Consider the following 26444-nt stretch of genomic DNA (forward strand, 5'->3'; position numbering starts at 1 on the left):
TTACTTCTGGATCTATTTACATATGCTGGATGATGGATTTTTAAAGATCTGGAAAGAGAGGAGCCAATGAGAAGTTTCATAGCAAAAGATCAGGAATCGACAGTGACATTTCCACAAAGCTGGTGAGCCAACGGCACAAAGTCAGTGGTTTCCCTGGCAGAATTTTTAATAATCTCAAGAGAGGAGGACCACGGGATGAAACTGTGCTGAGACATTCCCACAGTGCAGAGCCTTAGCAAAAGCCAAGATGGTTTTAACAAGACTTGATCTTAGCCAAAAGGCCAAGAAGCAATTAGCAAGACTTCTATAACCAGTACATTGTGTAAGAACTGGGTTTATTTTTGTCCCCCACTATCCCTTGAAACTTTGTTGAGAAGGTATGATCGTCCTCTGCCCATGGGTGAAGATTTGGGCAGACACAAGATTTTTGTCAGATTAAGTCTTCCTGTCACTTTTATTTATTTTTAAAACATTTAAAAATTTTTATCATGTTTATTTTTAAATTATTTTACTTTTTGCTTAGTTCCTGTCACTTTTAATTATACAGTCTCATTGCACTGAATTATCTAGTCAAATGTGACCCCAGAGCATGGTCCATGAGAAACATTCGTGTATGCCTTGCCTCCAGGGCTCTGTCATCAAAGTACCTAGCCTTGCCTTTCTCTCACCCTCCAGACTTTCTGGGCGGGAGTCAGGCCCCAGCCCTCAGCCCATTTCTGCTTGATTTCTCAGACCTGAGTCAGGCACCACTTTTCTGGGTCTCCCAACTGCAGAGAACACATTTCCAAACTCTCTTGAGCTGTCCCCTTGAAATTCCTCTCAGCGATAGCGGTAGAAGGTGTCACTTCCTCACCCTTCTGCCAAAATGGGGGTTGGAACTCAGCATAGCAACAGCTTTATCCAAAGAAATCTCTTCATCAATCTTATTACCAAATCCTCTCTGTTCTCTCAAAACTTATATTCTTGAAGTGGATAAAGGGTTTCAAGAGCCATGGAAAAAGTTCTCATAGTTTCCTCTTAGAACCCTCAATTAAATTTGAAACAGAAGAGTTCCACTCTAATAACTTGTGTATTAGTTACTTACTGCTGCATAACAAAATACCGTAAAACTTAGTGGTGTAAACAAGAAACATTTATTATCGTTCACAGCTTCTCTGGGTCAGGAATTCAGGAGTTCTGGCTCGGGGTGTGTGTGGTTCCAGTCAAGATGTCAGCCTGACTGAGGCTGGAGGATGGCTTCCAACATGGTCCACTTATATGGTTTGCAATTGGTGCTCGTTGGCGGTGGAAGGCCTCCATTCCTCTCCATGTGGAAGTCTCCATGGGGCTGCTTGAGTGTTCTCATGACATAGCAGCTGGATTCTCACAGAATGAGCTACTCAAGAGGTCAAGGTGAAAGCAGCAGTATCTTTTATGATCTAGCCTCAGAAGCTACACACTGTCACTTCTAATTCTTTATTAGTCATGGCAACCAGCTCTGGTTCCATATGGATGCAACTATTCAAGGGCATGAATACCAGGAATCAAGGACCGTGGGGGCTGTTTTGGAGGCTTCCTACCACAACCTACTACGCTTCAAATGACCCTTATCCCTAAAACAAACTTGAACAAAGTCCAAGTAAAGAAGGAGACCAGAAATTTAGATTGGTTTAATCAAAATTTCTTTGGTGACTTCTTGATCTTCAGAATTACATATGTCATCTGGCCTCTCCACATTTGTTCCTTATCTATAAATGGGTCCAGGACTCTTCTTGAAGGAAGGCAGGACCTAGGCCTGATCTTAAGGGTTCTTTTTAGTTCTCCTGTCTCTGTTTCTACATAATAATCGGAAAATAAAGCTTTGGAAATATCTTTTAGTACTGACATTTACACTGAAATTTACAATTCAATAAAAACATTTCAAGGTGTGTATAAGAATCATCTCTGTTTTATTTATTTTACAGAGTAATGATTGAAAGTGAACACATTTGGGCACAGTAAATACTTGACATGAAAATTAGTTGTATCAGGATGGGCATCAGAAAAATAGCAACTCATCTTACACATAATAACTAGAAAATATTTTTCTCTCTGATCATTTAAGCGTTACAAATCCTGAGAATGTTATACACTGAACAAACTAGGTACTACCTTGTAATTAAATCTTGCTTGGAAATCATCCTTTAAAAAAAAAATGCTTTGAGGTACAAATCACCTTTACAAAGAGTTTAACCAAATATATCAAATGATTACAGTTCAGTGGCTCTTGAAACAGTGATTAGTCAGGTTCAAGGACACACTGTTCCACGATTTCCCGTAAATTGGGGTTCTCCATTGCAGCTGCCACTCGCTCTTTGTCATTTATCTGCTTGTTGACTGCAAAACACACAGGCAAAAGTTAGCAGAACTGTGTCAATATACAGCAACAGACAGTATTTTTTATCAGCCTGTTAAAACAGAATTTAACTCCTTGAGAACTTAAAGCTGGTTTTCACTAATTATCCATAAGTTCTGAAAGGGAGACTTAAAGAGAAAAAAAAAAACCAATGATTCCACTTTTGCTTTTCCTGAACCCCACCTCTGCTATTTCTAAATGGCTGCTGCCTTATTTCTCCCTGTTGGCCAGAGATCCTTTATACAAAAAGGGTCCTCTTCCCCCATTTTAATACATTAACCCAGAAAGACAACACCTCTGCCAAGATTCCCTAAAGCTTTACTCGCTAGATCTTTGATTTCAATTTCAAGTACACAGCTCTCTGTCCTGCCACCAAAGAAAAGAATCAAGGTCTCTTTAGAGCTTGTAAGTCGAGGCTCCTGGAGCTGGATATTCTTTACAGATGTGTAGCCACTGGCCTAAACCAGTCAGTATCCACAGGGCCTAACTCTAGTTCACCCAGAGCCCCACTGAAAAAATTTCGTCCTTGATATGCCCAGGTTTCCCCATCTCAAGGAAGAACTAATAACTGATTTTTTAACTTTTTTGCAAATGACTCAGTAGATACTCGGCTGGCAGAATGACCTGGCATCCAAGATACAGTACTATCTGAAGCTGTTTTCTAATAATGGTTCAAAATTCACTTACTGTCTTCCTCAGTTGAGTGAGTTCCTTCAGAAATGTAGATTTCCAACTAGGAAAAAGTAAATTGAAAGCAAAACATTCAGAGCATTCTAAGATGATGGGTGAGTAGGAATGAACAACGGACTCAAGAGTCTAAGGACGAAAGCCGAAGTCCTGTTTCCAACATCAAAGACTTTGAGGATCAATCTGTACGTTCCTCTCTAAAACAAGGGATGAAACTAGTAGGATTTTTCATTTTGGTCATCTGGGGAAGGCCTGCAGGGGGGATTCCCATTAATTACTTTTTTATGAATACAAACATACAATTTTACACGTGTGAGATCTCATACATGTTTCCTTCATGGATATCTCTCCTCTGTACCTCCTCCTCCCACATCAGTATCTAAACTTCCTCCCTGCCCCACCCCACAAGAAAGCCACATTAATAACCCAGGGTAGTTTCTTCTTTATTTTCCTCTGTACCCACATAATCTAACAGATTTCACACCCACACCCACGCAACCCCCAATGTTGGAAGTTTCTTTTTATTGCTTCCTTTACAAAAATGGGATCACAATATACAGTCTTCAGTATCCTCCTTTTCTCATCTATTATTATCTTGATAAATTTATTCTCTAGTACAATATTGGTTAAGCTATCCCTCCTGGCCCTGCTGCATTAACTCCCTCAAATTAGTGAACCTCCAAGAATAAGAGCTTCTGAGATAAACCCACAAAATTGTTGCAAATCTTGTGGAAAATAAGTCACGCTATAGGTCGACTCTTCAGAGAACACTGGAACATATCCTCTAATTCTCATACACTTCTTTACTACTGAGATAAATGTTCTTCATCAGGGAAAAAAAAATCACAGCCTATTATGGCTAAAAGAGCCCTTAGAGATCACCCAGTCCTCTCTTCTTTAAAAGACAAAACACCATATGAACTCTCCTTGTGGTGCAATACTACCTCTTATTCTAAGTAACAAAGTAACAGGCGTAAAGTCACTCTATACTCATTTAAAATTATGTATGACTCGTTATTCTGAAAAATGGTCAATAAAGGAGAAAAGTCAAGTATTTACTCCGCTGTTCCTATGCAAACTGTACCTCAGGGACACTAAACAGTTGGTTTGGTGCGTGGAAGACTCAAAACCAATGACATGTCACCTCACACACCCTGGGGATGGTTATAATGAAAAAGACAGAGAATCGTAGTAAGAGTTGGCAAAGACGTGGAGAAATCAGAACCCTCACACACTGCTGGTGGGAGAGTAAGAAGGTGAAGTGGTTGTGGAAAACAGATTGGCAGTTCCTTAAAAGATTAAATACAGAGTTACCATAGGATCCAGCAAATCCACTCAAAGGTAGAAAAGAAATGAAAACATACGCCCACACAAACACTCGCACACAAATGTTTTACAGCAGCATTATTCATAAAAGACAAAAAGTGGAAACAACCCAAATGTCCATCAACTAATAAAACAGGTAAATAAAATGTGATGTAGCCACACAACAGACTAGTATAAGGCAATAAAAAGAATGAAATACTGATACAAGTATGGATGGGTTCTGAAAATATTATTCTAAGTGAAAGAAGTCAGTCTTAAGAGATCACAAGTTATATGATTCCATTTAAACGAAACACCCAGAATAGGCGAATCTAGAGACAAAAGTACATTAGTGGTTGCCTAGGGATGGGAGAGGGTTGGGGAGAAATGGGGGAGTGACTGCTTATTGGTATGGGGTTTTTTACTGGGATGATGAAAATGTTTCAAAACTGGTAGTAGTGATGGCTGTACAATAATGTGAATATACTAAATACCATTAAATTCTACACTTTAAATAGATGGTTGTATGACATGTGAATCAAATCGCAATAAAGCTGTTTTAAAACATCCTCCTTACCTTATGTTTAAACGGTAAACACCGCTGAAGTTTTACTCTTAAGCACAGCCCTGCGGTGGAAAAAGAAAAAAAAAAAAAGCCCCAATTAACTCCTCTTATTGGTTCTTAAAAAAGCATACAGCTGTGTTCTAGGTGTCTCCATACAATATGGTACCTGAAAACAGCTTGGTAGCAACTTTAGATAAATTCACTCATTAAACTTTACTGAATGCCCACAACAGGCCAGGCCATGCAAATCCTTAAAACCAAGTGAGAGCCATTTAAAAAGAACCACAAGCAATCTCTCAAATTTGGAATCCTCTATGCCTGCAAGGTACAAATAGAGTTGTTTTCCTAAAACAAGCTCCTCTGAAGTTCAGTTTATCACCACAATGCTAAGTCACAGTTCAGTAATTTTTTTTCCCAGTTGAGACTTTTGAGAGAAATTAAAAGTCAGTTTAGAACAGAGCCTCAGTGCCCAATGTTCCACTTCTCCCCCACCACAAAATAAGGAATATAACTTTAACTAAATCTGCACCCCCAGACACAAAAGATAAATCCAACTGCGTTTATTATGAAGAGAAAGTGTTTCAGTAATGAGTTTTCGAAAAATAGAGTCAGAGTGAATTTCTAGTTCTCTGGCTTTGCAGGCATTTATCTGGAGCAATTTATTTCCTCTCCCAACTAATACATAAGGGCTTGTTTGCTATAAGAAACATTTTCTTGGTATTTTGGCTTGATTAAAATAAACAATAACAAAATCCCCAAACCATCCCAACACAGCAAAATATAATTGTTATTAGAGTACCTATCTTTGGGGGAGGTATGAAATTAATTTGCTTTTGGTTTTCTAGGTACCATTAGGTTTTCTAACAGAATCATACGAAAAATTTCAGAAAAGGAGAAAGGATTAGATGAGCTACAATGACACTAGGCCCACCTTAGAGTCTAGAACACAGTAATTCCATAATAAATATTAGGGATTGCTAAAGAAAATATGTAATTTCCTTAAGAAGAGTATCTGCCTTAAAGCTTATCTGGAGGGTTCCCCTCCCTCTGCTCCCACATTGTCTCCTTAATTTGTTACTTGTGTTCCATCTGAGCATCCTCATGTGTTCTAGTCACTGCTGGGAGGTATTTTACCCATAAAGTAAATAATAACTGTTTTACAATTCACAGAACACTTTCTTGAGTTTCAGTACCCTCAAGATAGGCAGGACAGCGTAACTGAGATAGACACTTTGGGTTCAAAAGTGGCTCCACTACATACTAGCTGTGTGACCCTGGGTGAATTACTCAACCTCTCTGAGCTTCAGTTTCCTCACCTGTAAAACAAGTATTATAATAGGACTACTATAAATAAACTGTTATACAATGTGCTTAAAACAGTGGTGACACACATTAAGTATCCAATAAATGTTAGCTATTACTGTTTTATCATTTTCGTTTTACAGCCAGGAACCAAGATAAGTGATATGTTCAACATCACGTGGCTAACAAGTGGTAGAGCTGGAAGCTAAACCTAGACTCTCAATCCTAAACCCTACACATCGGACCACACCTGCCTTCAGCCATTCTTGTCTAAGTTAACATAAAAGATTATCAATTCATTTCTCTGCCCTACCCACTCACATGCTTGAGTATTCCTTGATTTCAAATTACTCACCAGGGTCAATGTGGTGACAACCTAAGTAGTCAGGGTGGAACTCTTATTCAGGTGCCTTTCTCTGCTTAGTACTACCTGCTCATAGGAAATGCCTCCTAACACATCAGCCAGAAAGAGGGCTGTCTTCATCAAGTGTTCCATCACATTGATGGAACACGATTGCTATGATACATCACTAACCTACCCTCTAAAAAGCCACAGGTCTTAACTGAAACCTGTATCAAAAGGGCCAAAAAAGTGACAAAATTCCTTTCAAGAAGTGTACAGATCTGAAAATATCAACCATAGTCTAATCCTGGGACCTTTACATACAGTTATTTTTATTTCTTGTGCTCTCTCAATCTTTGTCCACATAAACACAGTTTTTCAGTAACTGCATCAAAATGCAAATTCAACTTATCATTCAAGTATTTTCATACATTTACCAGATACTTTGATTCCTTGAATATATGCATCACTTTGAACAGAAATATGAAATTCCATGATACTGATGTCATTTCCTTATTAACAGATACTACAGTTTCTTCCAGGCTTCATTATTATAAATTTACCATAAATGTTTTGTACATGCTACTATTTTTTTCTACAGAGTTATTTCCTTAACTCCTGGGTCAAAGAGTATAAACTTTTAAATAAGGATTTAAAATAAATAAATAAATAAATAAATAAATAAATAAATAAATAAATAAATAAATAAATAAATAAATAAGGATTTGCTAATATGTACCTAGAGATTTAAAAATATTTATAACATATGACCCAGTAATCCCACTTACAGGAATTTATCCTGAAGTAATAAGCAGAGATAAATAAAAATATTTACGTACAAAGCTGTTCATCACAGTATTATTTATAGTTGTGGAAAGCTAGAAGTAATCTAAATTGGTTATTAAAATGATGACATATTAATGTGACTAGCATATAATCTATATGACCATATAATATTTTATTTATTTATGTTTGTATTACTTAATTATTTTTAATTTGGGGAGGGAGGTAACTAGATTTATTTATTTTTAAAGGAGATGCCGGGGTTTGAACTCAGGACCTCATGCATGCTAAGCATGCGCTCTACCACCTGAGCTATACCCTCCCCCCAGTATATGACCATATAATAAAGAATAATATCTAAGGAGAAATAAAAAACATACCTCATCTATTTCATGCTTTCTATTACTTAATCCTTACAACTCTGCAGTTACTCATATTATCACTATTTTACAGATAAGGAAACAGGCTCAGAAAGATTAAGTAACTTGCCCAAAGCCATAGAGGGACAGAGCTGATAGAGCTGGAATTTTAGCCTAGAGCACATATTCTCTTTTTTTTTTTTTTAAGAGCACATATTCTTGTGGCAACTCTTTAAAATTTTCTTTACACTTTTGTGGAGTTTCAAAATTATTGCCAGCAAATATTGTTACTTTTATTAATTAAAAAAAGAAAATAAATATTACTTTTTGATAAATCAGCTTGCTATAGGCTCTTAAAGACAGGTAATGGTCCTTCTATTTAAGGACTTATATACCAAAGTATTTTAAGACATGCCCTTCACATCAGGATAGCAGCAGTACTTTCAATATCTGTTGATTCAGAAAATGTCCAATGACAAAAAAATAAATATGCATTCAAAAATGTTTTTTCTAACATTGGAATTTTATAACCATGACAGTATCTATGGATTCACAGACACTCTAGTCCCTCAAGATGTGGCCCATACGCTGGAAACCACTTATGGAGGGATTCCAGGTCCAACAAGTGAGAAGAGAAAGACGGAAATCACAATAGTAGCAGAACAATAATCAAATATATACCTTTTCAATCTTCTTTATAAACTTGTCTATATTTAAATAGATAGTATTCCCAATGTTCAAAAACTTAAAAATATAAAAAGGTATACAGTAAAGTCTCCCTCCCACCTTGTCCCCCATCTGACCAGCTCCCACCATCACTAATGCCCACCCCCTCATTTCTTATGTTTTCTTCATGATATGCCATCAAATATAAATGTATATTTTTGCCTTTCTTTACACAAATATAGCAATATTATTTGTATGTCACAGAAATATTTCCATATTAGTACAAGGAGAGCTTCCTTCATTCTTTTTCATAGCTGCATACTACTCTATTGTTAATATACACTATCATTGATTATTTAATTGATCTACTGATAAACATTTGGCTTGAAATAAACTTTCTGTGTCTTTTTTTTAACAAAGTGTATATTCAAAACATACCTACTGTATATCTTACTGCTAACTAATCCAACATATTGGGAATGCAGCCTCTCAAAAAGAAAACTACCTAAAAAAATACCCTCCCACCAGGACTTCTGCCCATGCCAGAGTACCTAAAAGGAGAAGATGATGAGGGCAGAGTGCTAGTGTGACAACACCCATCCCAGTCTCCAGGACTGAGGAGAGGAGCTGGCCTGCACTCAGCCTCCACTGACTGTAAGCATGGACACCTTAAAGAAGCAGCAGGGTGCAACTAAAGGAGACACACACTTAAAGTCAGGAGAGCTGGGCTGGAGCCTTAGCTTCACGATTTCCTGGCTATATGATTCTGAGCAAGTCACTTAAAGTCTCTGAGCCTTAGGTTCCTCATCTATAAAATTAAGATAATATTAACTTTCTCACAAGCTAATCGTGAGAACTACAGAAACTATTAAACCATAAAGTGTGACACATGATGCTAATTGTCATTGTGGGTCAGTATCATCTAGAATAATTTAAAATTAAAAAACAGCACACATGCTTAGCATGCACAAGGTCCTGGGTTCCATCCCCAGTATCTCCATTTAAAAAAAAAAATCATCAAAGATACCCTCCCCAAAGTTAAATAAATAAAATGGTTTTTAAAAATTTTTTAATTATAATATATATGGATATAAAGTCTTACCAATAAGAGTTGCCAAAGAGCAATGAGGTACTGTTGGCGTGAACCTGATAATAACCAAATAGTCATCTTCATTTCTCTCCTGAACCTCTACACAACTTTCCGTCACCACTTCCAGTTCTTCTAAAGTATTGGGCTTCTCTGGGTCCCGGATAGTTCGAATCAAATCTAAAGAATCGTCAGAGACAAGGTTTTATGTTAAAACATGAATATACTGAATACAAATCATTTTGCCAGTCCTAATCCAAACACTGACTTCTTTTTGTTTGAGCAAAGAGTACAGCCACTCCCCAGATTTCTGAAGGAAATTTCCATGACTAGTCTCCTTTTAAGAAAACCATTTTCTCAGATTATTATTAGATCATGTCCAGTTTCTTGGATCTAAAATTGCAGAGAAAATACAAGAACGGGGAAAGTGTCACAGAAGTTCAAGAGGAAGAAATAACTTTCAGTTTGGGAGAATGTAGTATCAGGATTCATGGAAGTGGAATCTGAATCAAGTCTTTAAAAATGGGTAACATTTCAACATTTGACATTTAAGTTGAAGGAAAGTAAAGAACAAGTTTAGTTTACCAGGAACTCAGCCTAAGTGAAGAAGTTATAAAAGTTTGGGCCTGATCATCAAGGGTCTTTTAGGGCCAGCCAGAGGCAATAGGATGTCCTCCAGAGGTTCTGAACAAGTGAGTGACATGGACAGCATGACCCTGTCAGCTGATAACTCATCTACCAGAAGGCAGACTCAGAACAGAGGAGCAGAGCCAAGGATACCAGCTGAAAAACAAGGACATGACTGACCATGATAACAGAGAGGAGGGGACAGATGAAGAAGTAATTTCAGAGGCAGAATCAACAAAATCAAACACCTGTTTGAATACAGAAGACAAGGAAAGGGAGAAAAGGAATGGCTCAGATTTTAAGTTTAAGTGTCTGGGAGAATAAAGATAGAATGGGAAAAAAAAAGGACAGAAAATAAAAGAAGAAATTTGGGGAGGGGGGAGCTGCAGCAAATGGATTACATTTTATATGTAATAATTCTGAGATGCTTAGGGGACAAACCAATGGGACATTCCAGCAAACACTGAACTGTGGCATGAGGTTTAAGAGAACCAAGGCTAGAGGGGTTGTTGAATTCATGGGATTCACAAAGAACAGTAAGAAGACCAGTAGTTTGCAACCTTGGCTGAACAGCAGAATCATTAGAAATGCTTTCAAACAAAAGCAAAAACAGATGTGGGAGTCCTACCCCCAGGAATTCTGATTTAACTGACTCATAGTATGACCTTGTCACTGAGACTTTTAAAAAATTCCTCAGGTTAATCTTATGTGCAGCTTAGTTGGAGAATCACTAATGTAAGGGGGAAAAGACCCAAGGTTTGTGGGAAGTACCTAATTTAGGGATCAGAAGGAGGAAGAAAAGCAAAAAGAAGCAGAGGAGGAAGAGGGGAGTGGTTAACAACATCAAATGCTGCAGAAAAATTCAGGTTAACGAAAGCTAAAGCGGGTCTTTGATCTGTTACTCAGGAGGTCACTTGTAAGAAAGCATTTTCAGTAGTGAGGTGAAGGTGGAAGCCAGCTCCCAAAAGAGTAAGTGAGTAGGACCTGAAAATGTAATCCGAGGGCTCCAGGAGGGAAAGAGGGAAGGGCAAACAAGGGACAGTGGGTTTAGAAAAAGCTAGAACAATGACAGGGATAAGAGGAACTTGAGTATCCTTTATAGCCCAAGGGGAAGGATCAAATAGAGGAAGAGAGACTGAAAATTTATGGGGGGGGGGGTGTGAAGAGGAGGCCAGTAAAATTAGCAGAAGAGACTGAGACCAAAGATATAGGAGTCTGGGTTGGCCTTGGAGAGGAAAAGATTCCCTTCTTACTCTGAGGTTGTAGAAAAAGATGGAAAACGAGAATGATAAAGAGAAATGGTGAGGTAGAAAGAAGCAGAGGGAGTTCACATAAAATGGGCTTTTTGTTCTCAAACCCGAGGTTTTGTTCTATTATTTATAGAGTACCCCGGTAATCAGAAATGCGGCTGGGAAAAAACAAATCAAACTATCCTCTCCCCGGCACCTTCTGGGCTTATCACTCGATTAGAAACAGCATTTGAAAACAGAGGCAGGAAAAAGAGGATAAGGCTCTCACAAGGCTGTGAAACATGGGGTTCCGGGAAAGAGGGTTTTTTGAAAAGGAATTTGCTCCCCCTCATCCTAGGTCTTTCCCTGTAAGACTTATATACACAAGCTGCATTATGTTGTTTATATGCTACTTAATCCTGAAATTAAATCTCACCCCTTATTAAACTTCTCTACTTTTCTAGTGATTTGGATTTATTTCTTAAGAAAGAAAGCAATGTTGCTCTCCTCACATTACTCCCTTGACTAAAATTCTTCTACTGGCTCTGCACTGATAGTAAATTCTTCATTTATATTTAAACTTTCAGTATGCAATTCCAACCTACATAAAACAATTTTTGACCACACCTCCACCGTTAACTGCAAACCCTATCCTGTAGCCCCGCCTACCTGCATTCCCTACACAAGTTATTTTCTCACCTCCGTAATTTTTCTCTAGTGTCCTCACTTAGTGTGCCCTCTACCCTTTATATGTCCAGATCCTCCTAATTTTTCAAGGCCCAACTCTAGTGACTCCTTCTCCTTAAAGTCTTTCCAGATCCTCCAAGAGATTAGTGTCTCTCCTTCCTCTGAATTTCTGTATCTCTCATACAGGTCTATGGCCTTCTACTGCATATAAGTTTTAAGAATTCAATATAAGTTTGAGGACAAGAATTATCTCTCCTCTAAAGTTGCACCTCCAGTGCCCTGCTGCCCCTAGATGCTGGAGATAGAGGCCTAACAGGACAGGAATGTGTCCATCTGCTTTGCAGAGATCATTCCACTCATATTTATCACTTGACTGAGGTTGATTAAGTCTTGCCCCTAACAGGAGGTAAACTGGATTAGCTTCAAAGGTCTTTAACATCCCAAGCTTTTTTCTACAGGTCTATAATCCTTACCTGCATATTTGTATTCTTGCGGTTAGATTTTTACCCTTCGTCAGCAGAAATCTCTGAACATTAGTTAGATCCAGTCTTTTTAGTTTTCAAAAGCAATACTAGTAAGTCCAAAAAAAGGCAAGTCATAAAGCAATTGTGAAGTGATGAAAAGTGCACTAAGTTTGGAATCAAGAAGACAGGGGCTTTGGTTTTTGCCCTCTCCTTGCTGGCAGTGTGGCCTCCAAGTAGTTGTTTAACCACTCTAAACCTTTGTTTCCTCATCTATATGATTAAGATGGTCCCAGGGGTTGAATAATGGAAATATATATATATATAAATATAAATATAAATATAAATATAAATATAAATATAAATATATAAATAACCGTATGTGAGTATCCCTTTTTTGCACTCCAGGCTTGGGCTTGGCTGTGCTAAGGAATCGTAAGTTCAAGCCAGACTCTCAGGGACCTGTGCCTACTGCCTCTGCAGAAGAGAGTGGCTGTGACCTTGGGCCAGTCCCCAATTTAGCAGTGCCCTCGGCGGTGGCAGGACGTGGAGTTTGGGTCTAGGGGCTAGGCACAGGAAGAAGACTCAAGTAGTGCAACCAGGCCGGCTTTGCTTCCAAACCAAGCACCCTGGACGCTTGCTCTGCCCAGAAGTCTTGAGATGGCCACTAGAACGTGGGGCAGGCAAGAGAAATGAAGCGTCTGAGACCTTCAGGATCGGCTTGCCCCAAGTTTAGCAAGAGCCCAGGTTCTTGAAAGACCCACATGCCCGCGTGACTTAGCACCCCGGAGCAGAAGCTTCCCACGCTCCCGAATGCCATCTGGCAAAACCCCGGGATTCCATTCGCACCCTTCAGGTGAGGCCCTCGTTACCCCCGCCTCCACGTAAACCGCCAAATGCTGCCGTGGGTAAAATTAATTACCATAAACCTCTAGCGCTTTCTCTTCCATGATGCGGGGCTGCCGGGCAGCTCCCCGCTCAAAGAGGCCCGAGAGCCACAGGACCCTGCTCAGCGTCCAGGAGAGCAGTCCCGACACCCGCTCCATCCTCACGCTCCGCCATGCCTGGCGACTGTCCCACCCGAGCCACCGTCTCTCAGCAGCCGAGCCTCGCGATTTATCAACTTCCTGGTCTTCAAATGGGCCAAGACAAGCCTAAAGGTCCAGGAGAGCAGAGAATAGGCGGGACCAGACGGAGCAGCACTGAGAACCCAGGGAAGGGTACCGCAAGGACTACAAGCCCCAGCAAGCTTTGCTTCGTTTCGGCGGGACAGAAAAAAAAAATCATCCTAGCGGCACGTGAGGCGCGTTGCATGCTGGGACATATGGGCGTTTTCCTCGGAAGAAGGAGAGCTGCATCCTGGGACCTGTAGTCTCCACTTGGGAAAGGTGGGGCAGGAGGTAACGGCCTGTTACCCACCACTGACTCCCTCGCTTAGCGCCTGGATAAGCTCAAGATGAATCATGAAGAGGTAGGGGAAAGGAGATCTTGATTTCTAGTGCTGGAGGAGCTTGGGCACGGTCTCTTCGTACTGTTATTTCTCCGAGGGGGCCGCTTCCAGCCCAGGTTTTCTTACTTCCTAGTTAGGCCGGAAGTGAGTTTCCGTTGCTGTGAAACCAGTAGTCTTTGGAGCGTAGTAAGATTAGTTAGGCGTGGAAGGAGGGGGCGGTTCCTTTTTGGTTTTCTCGTCTCGTAGGGACTCAGACCAGCACAACTTTCCTACCACCGCTAAAAATTTCTGACAATCGCCTTCAAAGAAAACTTAGAGAGAGCTTTCCCTGTGTCCAGTGAATCCAATAGTGACATTGGAGATCGCCATCCTAAAAAGAACGTCTTAAGCTGTCTGGAGTTGGTGGCTGTTATGGATGCCAGCAACAAGTTTGATGATGTCAGTTTTATCCATCCATCCCTCCAGTCAAATCTCAAACATTTTTTTGGATAATTTGCCAGACTTGGCCTACAAACAAAGGAAACAAAGAGGCCCCTGCCCTCAAGCAGCTCACGGACCTGTAAGGGAGCCAATCCCTGATATTGAGAGATTTGCAGTTACAAGCAAACTAAACGTTTTTGATGCCAAGTTTCATAGCATCTGAATTGAAAGGGAAGTCAGGATTATCTTGCTGAACTATCTCATGACAACATCCCACTTATCGTTAAAGGTAAAGTTTTGTCTAGCTAATTTAGACTTTAGGCCCGCCAGACAACCAGTGAATAGTTTAGGTTCCAGGAAAATTTTGTTCAGAGTCTAATAATTCCCCTGCCATCTGTTCCACTCCACTTACTCCACAGCAGTTGAGAGGATGATCCTAACTTTCTTGCGACCAAATTTACGACGCTAATGTCTCACCTCTCCCTTGAGGACTCCCGACTTCTCCAAGCAGAACTGATGATCTCTTTCACTGTGTTCCCACAGCACATTATAGCACTGAATATGTTGAATTGTTAATTTACATGCCTGTCTCCTCAAGCGCCTAGCGGACCAGGAGCATTTTTATTTCTCTATCTCAAACGCGTAGCAGGTGCCAGGCACGCAGTAGATGCTCAATATATATTTCTTGAATGAATTAAATGTGAAAAGAATAAATGGCAAAACTTTACTGCATCTGTTCAGAGACTCCAATCAAAAATATTTATTGAATTTCTATGAAGCCACTGTGCTTGGCATGGGTAGGTGGCATGAAGAGGTTTTTAGCCTTCTATGTCCATCTCCTTAAGAAGCCTGTTAGATAAAGCTACCCAACGCACAAAGAGCCCTGCGAACCCGAGCGGCCCCTAGCTCCTCCTCTTCTGCCGCTGTGCCTCCTTGGTTAAGAGCGCAGGGTCGCGATTCTGCGCTCGGATTGGCTGGGCAGGAGCCGCGGGCCGGCCCCGCTCCGCCCCCAGCGCCTAGGCCCCGCCCCGCGAGTCCCGGCGGGTAGGTAGCTGCCATCCCCCTCCGCTCGGCTGGAACTGTTTGCTCGCGGCACTATCTCTCTATAAAGTTGTTGTTGCGGCTTCCGCCGGGGGTGGAGGAAGATGGCGTCGGGTGGTGGTGGCTGTAGCGCGTCGGAAAGACTCCCTCCGCCTTTCCCCGGCCTGGAGCCGGAGTCCGAGGGAGCGGCCGGGGGGTCAGAACCCGAGGCCGGGGACAGCGATACCGAGGGGGAGGATATTTTCACCGGCGCCACGGCGGCCGTGAGTTCGCACCCTTCGGGGCAGGCAGACGGGCGCCCCAAAAGGAAAGAAGAGGCTAAGCGAGGGTCGGGGAGGCTGGGCATAGTGGGCCTGGCGAGATCTTACGTTGGTGACAATAGTCGTGGCTTGGGTCCTGGATGACCACCGAGACGTAGGGCCTGGCTTCCTGGCCGCTCAGCGGACGGTGAGGAGTGAGGGGTGTGGTGGCCTTTCCGTGGAGGTTCCCGACAGCAAAGAGCCGCTGAGGCCGGCATTTGTGATGACCCCACGAACCCGCGGGGCTGTTTTGCTGGTGACTTCCTGCCAAGTTGATTTAATAGATCAAGAGGATGGGGTTCGGACTTTCCTTCCCCTCGCCTCGCTGTTACAAGGATGAATAATGTTATCTGGAGTGGCCCAGGTTTGTGACCCGGGCACAGATCCTTTCGTTATCTCAGTTCTTACGGGTAATTACTAAAGGCCCTTTCTGAATCTTAGTTTATAAGAGTTAGGTTGACTCCTTTGATCTCTAGGAAAATTCTGCCAGAGATCGGTTGAAAGAAAGGCCCTGCCAGATAAATCACTACATAGACCGAAAGCTCTGTCCCTTTTAAAGGGATGTGTTAAAGTGCCTAAGTACCAAAGTGGGAGCAAATCTGTAAATGTGAGGAGGAAATGTTTCCCATAGTAATATCCAGGTTTTTAATAAGAGTTAGGTGTTGGGGAAAACTAATTTTTATGAGTGATATGTGGAAGTCTTATCAGTTCTGGAACCAGTGGAGGTGTTTGGGGCTGTTTTGTAAGTATACTGCCTCATACCACTTGGTAGTTAGTTCAGGCTGAAAATTTCTGCAGTGCTGGGTCCGAATTTATGTATCATTCTGTCTTGGGTGTGTTTTTCTTCATAGTAGCTACTCAGTATATGAATGACTAAATAAAACAGCTTTAACATTCTTTATGCAAGCATGTGTCTGAAGAATTTTGAGGCTGGTCTGTTTATGTTAGAAAAAGGTTAAGTTTCTTGGCAGTAGCTTCTGTGACATCGATTAGAATTTTCCCTGTACTGTATGTAGGAGTTAAGTCCATGATCCCAGCTCAGAGAGTACTTGCTGATGCTAATATAACAGCTCAAACTGTCCAATGAAGTCTATAATTTTGAGAAATAACTCTTGCTGCTAATTTAGTCTTTCTGTATCCCGGTTAAAACAAATCTTTAGTCAATTACTTTAGTAACTTTCTCATAAGCCTTGGAGAACAGCTATTGTTGATAACTGCTGGGAAGGTAGATACTCAGACTCAGCATCTGAAAATAGAGACTCTCGCTTTGAAAGTGATTGATCACATAGGCAAATGTTGATTTATTTTCCAAAAAGGACTCTGGAAGGTTAAGGAGTTATTTTCTAGACTTCTCTAAATAAGTTCAAGAGATTGTGACTTGATTGACATCACCAGATTACTTCCCAGAGGCCTCAATACTTCTCTCTCTCTCTTACAGAGGCCTCAATACTTCTCTCTCTCTCTTACAAGACAGTGAAAATACTTTGCCCAATTTCAGCTAAAGGGAGGAAGAAGGGGTCACAATAAACTTGTTCTACCCCAGAAAGCCAAATTATTTTTATTTAGATTTTGATCCAGGAAAATTGAGTTGGTGAGAGAACTAAAATATCACCTGTAAACCACTTTTTTTGGCAACCTGTCCTGATGTTCATCTTCAGGAAGCCAAGATCTTAAGATTCCTTACTAATCAGGCTGTGAATTTCTTGTTAAATAGGCATTAATACAAATGATATTCCAATAAATGCTTTAGTTGTAAGCCTGTGTAAGATAAGGGATTGCAGTGCTTCAGTAGCTTAAGGAACAAGATTGAAATATAAAGTAACTAAGAAAGTGGGTTTTGAAGGCTGATTTAAATCTAGACTCTGTTAGGTGCTGGCTTAACCTTGGGCAATGTACTTAATTACTCTGTACAATTTCCTCACCTGTAAAATGTGAATAATAATGGTATTTACCTCCACCATTATTCTGAGGATTAAATTAGAATACCTGTAAAACACTTAGAACTTTTGTAAACTAGAATTACTGTAAGAATCAAGGGATGTGGGAGGGTATAGCTCAGGCGTAGAGCAAGTGCTTAGCATGCAGTAGGTCCTGGGTTCAATTCCCAGTGCCTCCATTAAAAAAAATAAATTAAAAAACAAATCTAATTACCTCCCCCCAAAACTCTAAGGATCAAAAAACCCACAAATCGAATAATAGGTTAGGAAAGTTAATTAACCCTAAAAATGGTTAATATGGTTTATCAAAATCAAACTGATAGTAAGATTGATTTCATTAGATAAAAGCCATCAAAGTAGGCACTTAATGATTTCAATGGCATCTTACTAATTTAAGTTTATCTTTATACTGTGTTTTGTTGCATATTGGAGGCAAGGAGAGGGGTAGTCAAGAATTGAGAAGCTGAGGCATGTAAGATTTAAAACTCATTTATGGTATGCAAGTAATTTCCTGGACATTGATGTAACAGCTGCTGCTGTTAATCATCCCATCTGCTCTCTTTTAGAGCCCAAGAGGCTTTCTTAATACAGTAATAAAAATATGACTTGATTTATAGTTGAAAGAGCAGCCCATAATATGCATCTTAAAATCTACAAACCAGTTATTTGAATGGGATAGACTGGAGTTAAAAGAATTATTATAACAAGTCTGAAATCATTGCCTTAAAACTGAAAACCAGCTTGTGGAAGTTCTGATTCTTAAGAATACTTAAGACCTTATCTTCTTTCTGCCTCTTATTTTGAGGACTATGAATAAAAAGGTCTAAAATTCTAAATATATTATCTGAATCTTTGATTGGATATAAATCCTGATATATATCTTTTTAGTTAAAATTTACTTAATTCTAGAATAAGATTAATTTTGCCCTCAATAGGAGGAGAGACTAAATTGGAGCCATTCTTTTGGTTCTCCCTAATTCTTGAAAGTGTTATGTTAAAAAGACTAAATAGCATACAAATTTTTATATCTCATTTGATTTCACTGGTCTTATTTGCATATGTCTAAACCTGAATGACAGAATTGAAGCAAGTTCTTTATATGCCTTCCCAGAAGTTTTTATATGCCCATCTCTTTTTAGCAGTATGACAGGACCACCATTAGATTTGTCCTCTGGATAAAAGAGAACTGTGGTGGCTGTTCTTATACTGAGAAGAAGGAGGAAAACATAGGTACATGATATCCTCAGTTCAGATTTTGGCCAAATCTGGTAACTTCTTTTGATGACATGTTACACCAATTAGATTTTTTTTTCCTTCACTGCTCTTGTTCTTGAATTGAAACCCTCATAAGTAGAGAAATGGTCAGAAAAAAGAAATGGGATAAAGATGGAATAGCAAAGACTTGAAAAGTCATATATTGAAAAAATTGTCTTTGGCTCATCAAGACTTATTTACATATTCCCACTGGTGTTTGGGGCTAAAGAACAATATAACTTGCCTTTATTGGTAGTCAAAAGTCAAGAATAGCAATTGGCTTCTGATTGACAGCATTTTATGGACTACAGAGAATTATATAAGGGTAAGTGATATGTTAACATTTAGACATAAAAGCACATGGTATTTTTAGAATCCAGTCCTATATCTGTAATCAGTATAACATGTATCCTGAGGGAGAAACAAATCAGCTTTTCTTTTTTATTGTGGTATAAAACACACAACAAAATTTACCATCGTAACCATTTTAGATTGTACAGTTCACTAGTGTTAAATATACCCACATTTGTGTGAAACAGATTTCCTGCAGTTCTGAAATTCTAAACCCAGTAAGTAATACCTCCCGTTCTCTCCCTCCCCTCAGCCCCTGGTAAATGCCGTGCTACTTTATGTTTTTGTGAATTTGACTGCTTTAGATAACCTCCTACAAGTGGAATCATACAGTATTTGTCTTTTTGTGACTTGTTTATTTCACTTAGCACAGTATCCTCAAGATTTATCCACGTTGTAGCATGTGTCAAAATTTCCTTCCTTTTTAAGGCTGAATAATATTCAATCATATGTGTATGCCACATTTTGTTTATCCATACATCCGTGAGTGGACATTTGGGTTGCCTCTACCTTTTGGCTCTTGTGAGTAGTGAGGCTGTGAACATGGATGTGCAAACACCTCTTTGAGACTCTTTCAGTTTTTTTTTTTTTTTCTTTTTAAAAATTTTTTTCTTGGTGGGGGAGGTAATTAATTTTATTTGTTTTGTTATTTAATGAAGGTACTAGGGATTAAACCCAGGACCCTGTGCATGCTAAGCATGCGCTCTACCACTGAGCTATACCCTCCCCTCCCCCAGTTCTTTTGAATATATACCCAGAAGTCAGATTGCTGGATTGTAAGGTAGTTCTATTTTTAAGTTTTTAAGGAACCTCCATACTGTTTTCCATTGCGATTACGCCATTATACAATCTTATCTCAGCTCTTTTTGTGACCAGTTTATTTCCTTTTGCGTACTTGTAGGATAGCTTCTTTAGATCTGGACAGAATTTAGTGATTTTATTAAAAGGCCTAAGGAAATGGATAGTTTAGCTGTTATTTTAATTCTGTGTTCTACAGAATGCATGGTGGCTGTTCCCAAAGGTGTAACGCATCCTCAGTGAGTTTCTTGATACTGTCCCTGCTGTGTTCCTAAATCAGACTTCTGAAAGTTACTCTACACAACAGAATTTAAAAACAAAGATTTATTGCTTAGTTTCTTTAGTTAATGGTGTAGTCACTTACAACTAATATCAGTAAATAGTCGTGGGTATGTCTCTAGTGTGTGGTATTTTCTGTAGGCATATTGTCTCAGAACACTTGTTTTTGGAGCTAACATGACATCAAGTGGTCAGGTCTGATCAAAAGATCAGAAGTGGGGGGAGGGTATAGCTCAGTGGTGGAGTACATGCTTAACATGCCCCAGGTCCCGGGTTCAATCCCTGACGTCTCCACTTAAAAAAAAAAAAAAAAAAAAAAAAAAAAGATCAAAAGATCAGAAGTTGAAATTCCACATTTTTCACCCAGGTCAGATACAAATGTTCTTGAAAAAGTCAGCAGTAGTGTGATGTCTAAAGGTTCATTTTAATGCTCAGCTCAAATTGTAAACAATAGTAAGTTTAGATTTTCCTGAAGTACGTAAACTCATTGGTTTCTTGATCATAGACTCGTACTGGCAGTTAACTGAGCTTTCGAGGTAATGGAAGGAATGTGAGAGAAGACTTTTAAAGGTGACTAATAAGAGCCCAACTTAAAATTTTTTGAAAATTAGAGTTTGAGGTGTATGAGAGAGGCAACTAAGGTTGTGATCCGACTTCTATAGGGAGTTGCTGCCCCTTTTCTTACTCACGTGTCAGGGTAGCTCTAGTGACTTCGCCACTTGGAGTCTGGTTGGTTGCGAGGAGAGAGGGGAAAAAGAATACTCTAATTTCTCTCCTTTAGCCCTCAAAGCTTCTTAGCACTCTTGAGTAACTGTTGGCATAAATAAATCATGAGTAATTGATAGTTACTAGAGCAAGTAGCCGTAAGTATCCCATTTCCAGGAAAAGCCTGTTGCTCAACTTTTTCTGGCTTATTCTTTTGCTTAGTCAAATGGACAGCTGGGGCTTCGTTCTGCTTTCAGAGCAGATTTGAACTGGATTTGTTTTGCTTTTTCAGTTTAGAAGATAATGCACTATTCGTACTCTGAGCCTTCTGCGGTTCTGGGCCCTTCTAAGTAATATTAGTTTGAGACCCCCAAAAATTAGTATGGAAATTACACTAGATGATTCAGTAGAATGTCTGTAGCTAAATTTTGGTAACATGGATGGCCTTTCACTTTGAAGTCTGCAGTGTGCTTGCTCATAGTTTTCCTTAACTAGCTCAGTAGTCAGCATCAGGCTCATTTTTCCTACCCTTCCAGCTCCCCCTTTTCCATTTTCATTAATCCTAGGGATGTAGCTCAGAGGTTCTCTACCTTTTTTTATGCCATGGACCCATTAGTAGTCCAGTGAAACCTGTGGACCCATTCTCAGAATAATGTTTTTAAATATATAAAATACATAAGATTACAAAGGAAACCAGTTATACTGAAGTGTAGTTATCAAAACGTTAAAATAATTTTATATTAGTAATGTGCTTAAAAAAATTTTTTTTTAATATCTAGGGCTAGACCTAATAACTACCATAATTTTTAAATCTAGATTAGCAGAAATGGTATTTTGAGATCTATAACAACTATAAATATAAAAATATCTAACTTGTATTAATCATGTGTCAGTTATGCTACTACTCATGGTTTGTTGCCTATTTTTATAGTTAAAGACAATGCTGAATTTCAGAGGTTAGTGAAAATTGAATTTTTTTTTTTGCCTTTCTTTTGTTAAGGGAAGAAGGTAATTAGTTTTATTTAGTTAGTTATTTTAATGGAGGTACTAGGGATTGAACCCAAGACCTTGTGCATGCTAAGCATGTACTCTCCCCCCAGAAAATTGAATTAAATTATGATTTTATTCCCATCTAAATTCATAGACCCCTCCTGAATTCTGTGGCTCATGAACCCCAAGATAAGAATCTCTACTTTAACTCTTTAAGTTATGAGAGGGGGCAATATTGTAAAATCATTTGCCTTAGTCAGAGATTCACCCCGCAGTTTGTGGATTAGGATGCACCCTATTCCTAAATCCAGTGGACTCTGAATGTGCATTCTCATAAGCACAGAAGCTTTTAGTGCATCTGTGCCAATTTTGAAACATGGTGTGGAAGAGGAGTCATGGCCTGTGGTAGGCAGAATAATTGCTGGTTTTCCAATGTGTCTACATCCTAATGCCAGAACGTGTGAATGTTTTAGGTTACAAAGCAAAGGGTAAGGCTGAAGATGGAATTAAGGTTACTAATTAGCTGAGCTGAAGATAGGGAAATTATCCTGGGTTATCTGAGTGGGTCCAATGTAACCACAAGGATCCTTTGAAAACAGAAGAGACAGAGAATGACTACCTTCAGAAGAAAGGCACAGACAGATATAACATTGTTATCTTTGAAGATGGAGGAAGTGGGCCACAGCCAAGGAATTTAGACAGCTTTTTGAAGCTAAAAAGAGCAAGGAAACAGATTCTCTCCTAGAATCTCCAGAAAGGAACACAGCCCTGATGATACCTTGATTTTAGCCCAGTGAGACCTGTATTGACTTCTGCAGAACTATACGTTAATAAATTTGCATTGTTTAATCTGTTAAATTTGTGATAATTTGTTGCAGCCACGATGGAAAACTAATACACTGCCCCACTTTGCTCATTTCTCCCCAGAAGTAAAGGTGGCAAAAGGAGCAATATTTTACGCCAAGGCCTTCCAGGGTAATTTTTAAAGACTTTATCATCTAGGTATAGCTTTTGGGGTTGACTTACCCTGAGTTGTCCTTTCCTTGTCACACAATTCCGTAGCTCCATTTTGCCTTACTAAATTATACTAATTTTCAGAAAATGTGTATGTATGTTAGTTCTCCAGAAGCACTGTTACCTGAGCTTTTCATTTGGAAAAGTGTGGCTCACTTTTAAAAGTACTACCCTTCTGAGGTCCCTTGAACAAAATGCAAAGGTTCTGCCTGGAGCAAAGAGCAGTTGAGCAACTCGAGGAAGATTCACAACTGGTTAACCTAAGAGGAAGTTACCCAGAATCACAGCAGCACTTTTCAGTATGGAATGGCTGTGTCAGCCCTGGAGAACAGCAAGCCCACATCTGTCCTTCCCTGAGCTAAGAAAAGGCATTAGTAGCCTGAGCCTCATGGCTTGAACCTGGTAATTGGCGAGGAATACCTGTTTGCTCTTACCACAAGTGCCCTCTTGCTGGCAGATCTTTCTAGTGCCTTTCTGAGAATCAGAATTAGGCTGTCTGGATGCTCTGGTAATTATGAACAGATGCAGTTGAACTTTTAAACAGGTTTATCAGTTAAACCACCTGCTAGAATTAACAGCCAAAGGGAGTCAGCAAGCATTGGATATCCTAGCCTAGGGTTGTATCACTAAAAGAAAGAATGCTTCCTTTATTAAGGAAAAGAGGGCGGCCGGCAGGGGGAAGTATACAGGGCCATTCTTTGGCTTTATTAACTCCATCACAAACGTTCTCTTTTCATCACAGAAAATAGATGTATCTGTTGCCTAGAAATTTAGCCCCCTTCAGAGTTTTGTGACTTACTGACTACTAAGAGGTTTTTAAAGTACGGATTATAAAGCAAGGCTTATTTTTAGTATTGATTTTGCTACTCAGTGTAGTCAGTGTACCTCCTCCCCGCAAAGTAAGTTCTTCCTAAAATTTAAATTGTTGATTCAAAAATTAGCTTTTTAATGTAAATTATTCCTTAATACTGATGAAAAATTAACCTTTTAACCTGGGGCATAGTATTTGAAATGTGTTATATTTTAATGCCAGGTGGCTCTCAAAATAAATTTTGATAACAAATAAGCTATTATTATAAACTCTAGTCTCGTGGAGGACTTGTTTTCTATTCACAGTCCTGTGTAAATGTGGAATATCACAAGTAAGGGTCCATTCTTATTCTTAAAAATAGTTCAGCTCAATTTCTTTCGAATCTGTTATTTAGTAAAACCTGAGAGTATTATACCTGAGAAATAAGCCAATGCCAATCCAAATCAGTCAACTGAAAATAAATTTGCTAAGGTCAAAAATAAAACAAATGTGAAAAGAGATAAAATTGGGGAGGAGGATACTGTACAATATGCCAGAGAGAGGGTTAACATACTAATGTAAGAGAAATGTACACCTAAGTAATGCTAACTTAGTTAGCATAGAAAAATGGGCAAAGAGCATCCAAACATGACACAGGGATTCACATGGCCAGTAAACATGTGGAGATAAGACAACTTTTGACCAGTTAACCAAGCAAAAATTTTTTAAAGAAGAGAGAATACTTAATGTTGCTATAGGGCTGGGGGATGGAAGGCTAGGGGTGGATGCAAATTGTGATCTTTCTGGAAGAGAGCTTAATAGAGTGTTTGAAAATTTTGTCGAATAATTCTACTTAAGAATCTATTCCAAGGGAATAATCAGATGTGGACTTACATATAAGGATATACATTAGCATATCATTTATGATGATAAAAACCTGGAAACTGTCTAAAATGTCCATCATTAGGGAGATGACTATGTTGTAGTATATCCTATGATAATATATAGTAAAAGAAGGATTTTTGTACAACCTTAATGACATGAAAAACTGACATGCTCAGATGATAGAAGGGGCAAAAACAGAATACAAAGTTCTGCATACATAAAAGATAAATTTTATAAAAGAACTACAGAGGAAAGATTAGTGTAAATATAGTGATCAATCTAACTATCTTCCACTTTCTTAGAACTCAGCCTTGAGTGGTTTTGGGAATGGAGTTGCAGAGTATATCTAAGGAGCAGTTTTCTATTCTTACAGGTAGTTGTTACCTAGCTTACTCAGGGAGCCCAAGTCTTTGTTTTCGTCACAGTTCTAGTCAAGCAGCCTATAGTTTGGGCTTGAAGGGGGTCTGGTGGAGGAGCAAAGACAGGTAGTCTGGCTTTGGTTGTCACTGCAGTATCCCATCCATCTGGGTCTGTCTCTTCTGATTTAGAGAAAGATATAATGCTATTCCAGCATCACTCCAGAAAATATTCTTAATCTTTAAACTTCCAAGTTCAGATGATAAATCACATGGAAAGCTGGCTTTATTATCTCCATATCACAAGAATGGGTTTTCTGGTTGTTTTTTAAAATGGATAAATTCTAATCTGTGCCTTTCCTGTTGCTGTAGTCTCCCTGGTGAGCTACTGGTAAATTACATTTATATACATATATTCTTTTTTTTTTTTTTTTAAGAATAGTAAAGGAGTTAATTAGGGTTTGCTGCTATAGGCAACAGTGAGCCACACAGATGAGAGGTGCCTGTGTGAGCTACATATATTCTTAATGTATCTTGAGTTTTAATCTCTTCTAGATCTCCATCTGAAGGTGACTGGTGTCAGTGGGAACTGAGTCAGATGACTTTTACTGTACAAGAGCAGAAGAGCATGTATAGGGAGGAAGTATATATATAGAAAGGTGATTGGCAGTGTAAGAGGCAAAAGGGAACCATGGGTTTTGGTTTTGCCCTATTATTTGTTGTCTGTGTCTCTGCAGTGATTTTGTTGTTTTTTAAGATTGTGTAAGCAGCTAGAAGGTAGGATCAGTGTGTCTAACAGAATCAGTAACTTTCAAACATACACAGCTATGAGCTCATTACATTTTATTAGCATAGAGAATTCTAGTAGAAACATTGCTTGCTAGTATAAATCTACAAATTGGTAACAGTTTCGTTCCCTAAGGGTGGCACCAGTCCTGGGATGGAGCTGTTTGCGTGACAAATTCAGAGTACCCAATAGATCTGTCCTTTCACTTTGTTGGGTCAGAAAAGGCCTGTCTCCAAGGCACATACTCCCTCAGATTTGTTAAGGAAATGGTTCATAAAAGATTCCTTAAGTCAGGTCTTTTAACTGATTTGGCCTTGGGGTCTGACTTCAAAACCTTCTAATACAACACCATGGCTTTTGAAGCCAGATCCCAGCTTTCTGTTCATTTTCTACACAATCCGGCTTTGTTCACTCTGGTACCGGTCTGTGGCCTCACCCCACCCTTGTTTGTGGCTGATCACTGAGCTTTTGATAAAGGCCATGGACTGACTGTGTTTTCACCATGTGCCCATAGGCTAAGGATGACTGGTTTTTCTTTTGCTAGCCTGACACGGTTGTGGTTGAAAATTGTCTCTATAAGTTAAGGATATAAAGATAAGTTATATTTACAAAC

The 26444-nt window shown here is 39.3% G+C and overlaps 2 protein-coding genes across 4 annotated transcripts in view; one reads left to right on the forward strand and one right to left on the reverse strand.

The window, feature by feature from the left end:
• Nucleotides 1-1907: 1907 nt before the first annotated feature.
• On the reverse strand, nucleotides 1908-13717 carry CIAO2A (cytosolic iron-sulfur assembly component 2A). The gene is made up of 5 exons (XM_010993529.3): nucleotides 13398-13717; nucleotides 9487-9651; nucleotides 4944-4993; nucleotides 3062-3107; nucleotides 1908-2355 (listed from the first exon to the last, which is right to left on the reverse strand). The coding sequence occupies exons 1-5, from the start codon at nucleotides 13519-13521 to the stop codon at nucleotides 2258-2260; spliced, it is 483 nt and encodes a 160-aa protein (XP_010991831.1). The 5' UTR covers nucleotides 13522-13717; the 3' UTR covers nucleotides 1908-2257.
• Nucleotides 13718-13913: 196 nt separating this feature from the next.
• SNX1 (sorting nexin 1) overlaps nucleotides 13914-26444 on the forward strand; it is a 32948-nt gene continuing 20417 nt past the window's right edge. Inside the window, exon 1 of one of the 3 annotated variants that reach the window (XM_064485457.1) lies at nucleotides 13914-13946. In XM_064485457.1, coding sequence (XP_064341527.1) covers nucleotides 13932-13946 — 15 coding nt within the window. In that variant the 5' untranslated portion in view covers nucleotides 13914-13931. Of the gene's footprint in view, nucleotides 13947-15450; nucleotides 15650-16013; nucleotides 16050-26444 lie in introns of those variants that run through there. The other 2 variants (XM_010993532.3, XM_064485456.1) reach the window with 2 other exon arrangements.

This window comes from Camelus dromedarius, chromosome 5 (genome assembly GCF_036321535.1).
Source record: "Camelus dromedarius isolate mCamDro1 chromosome 5, mCamDro1.pat, whole genome shotgun sequence".
Classification (NCBI taxonomy): Eukaryota; Metazoa; Chordata; class Mammalia; order Artiodactyla; family Camelidae; genus Camelus; species Camelus dromedarius.